The 1,844-nt window shown below is 44.1% G+C and overlaps 1 protein-coding gene across 1 annotated transcript; it reads right to left on the reverse strand.

Moving 5' to 3' along the window:
- Positions 1 to 480: 480 nt before the first annotated feature.
- On the reverse strand, positions 481 to 1,542 carry GPR20 (G protein-coupled receptor 20). The gene has a single exon (XM_062504219.1). It carries the CDS (start codon positions 1,540 to 1,542, stop codon positions 481 to 483), a length of 1,062 nt encoding a protein of 353 aa, XP_062360203.1.
- Between the last annotated feature and the right edge of the window lie 302 nt (positions 1,543 to 1,844).

Genomic DNA, 1,844 nt, shown 5'->3' on the forward strand with positions numbered 1-1,844 from the left:
GTGAGTTAGAATACTTTCTTTCCCATTCCACTGGCATCTAAAATCTTTGTAGTGGATAGCTCTGGAAACATCCTTCTTGTCCTTTCTCCTTAAGCATATGCCCAAGGCACAGAACTATTTCATTAAAAACCAGGGCCATCCTGCTTTCTAAGTCATCCTAGAAGTGCTGTATTATGATGAGAAACATGAAAAGAAAACCACAATAAAGAGTTTGTTGCTAGCAAAATGTCTGTATTAAAATACAAAGAAAACATCCCTGTTCGGAACAGTAATTCATAGACTCTCTTTTGTATGGTACTGACAGCATTGTAGGTTCCATTTCTAAACAGACCACAATGTTCTTGAGGAGTAAATTCCACCACTGTCAGTCTGAACCTCAGCCTAAAACACAAAGAGTTCAAAAACTATAGTATTGTGCATACTATCAATATTCCAGCATCATGGCACTGGCTTACTGCAACGTGTCCCATCAGATGTGGGTTATATCTGGACACTGCTTGGTGATGGCAAGCTCAGAGGGCTTCCTATTGTGTTTGAGAAGGCAATGATTGCATTGGAGCCCTTGGAGTTCTTGTTCATACCCAGGATGTCTGCATTAGTTTGCTCTGGCTCGGTTTTCCTGAAGATGTTTTTCATGGTTGACTGGAAGTTATTGGTGACAAAGCAATAGACAATGGGGTCCATGCAGCTATTGAGGCTACTCAGAGTCACTGTCACGTGGTAGACGAGGAGGCTGACGTTGTGGGGCATGTCTGGGTTGATGGAGATTGCGACCTGTAGCACATGGAAAGGAGTGAAGCAGATCATGAAGATGATGAGGACAGTGATAAGGAGCTGCACAGCCCTCATTCTCCTCTCCCGACTCTGGTGCATGAGGCTGGGTTTGGACAGCGCACACATAATCCTGGTGGTGAAGAAGATGATTATGATGAGGGGGAAGAAGTACTCGCAGACCATCAGGACCAGGATCTTGGAGAGGCAGCACTCGGCAAACTTTATCGCCATGGTCAGGATGGAGAAAGTCACTACAGTGGCAAAGATCCAAATGAAGATGCAGATCCCCTTGGCACAGGTGGGGTTCCTCCATTTACGAGAGGCTTCCACCTGCACTATTGCCAGGTAGCGGTCAACGCAGATGCACGTCAAGAAGAGGATGCTGCAGTACATGTTGACAAAGTAGCCAAAGATGTGAACCAAGGGACAATTCTTGCAATCTCCTGCACTGTAGAACATGATGATCCGGACAGGCAAGGAAAAGCCCACCAGGAGATCAGTTATGATCAAGTTGATGGTGTAAATAACAGAGGTGGTTTTTGTCTTGGTACGGAAGCAGAAGACATACAGTGCCAAGCTGTTCAGCACAACACCCACCAGGAAAATGATGGCATTGACTACCATCAGAACAATCCACAGGCTATAAAAATCTGTGTACAGTTGTTCATCTGAGTGGATGAACTTGGAGAAGAAGTTGATGTTGGAGTTAGGTTGCTTGGTGGAGTTGATAGAGTCAGGGGCTGGCAGTTGGGTGGAGGAGGTCGGCATGGTCACTGACTTCCAGCAATCTGGAAGAAAAGAAACAAAAGTACAGTGATAAATATGTCAGCATCCCTTAGGGCTCAAAATCTTGTCACTTAAAAACATTTAACCAACTTATTTGCACATCCTGAGTAGTAGATCCCCATCTATCAATACGAGTTTACCAATAATTGCAAGGAAAATACCTGGATTGTAATTACTGTCTTCTAGTGGTTCCAGATGCATGTTTTAGGGGAGACACACACTACCCACTTCAAGTTTCTGTTTCTTGAACAAAAATGGTTTTAAGCCAGATGACCTTTGCATAA

Source organism: Cinclus cinclus, chromosome 1, assembly GCF_963662255.1.
Source record: "Cinclus cinclus chromosome 1, bCinCin1.1, whole genome shotgun sequence".
NCBI lineage: Eukaryota > Metazoa > Chordata > Aves > Passeriformes > Cinclidae > Cinclus > Cinclus cinclus.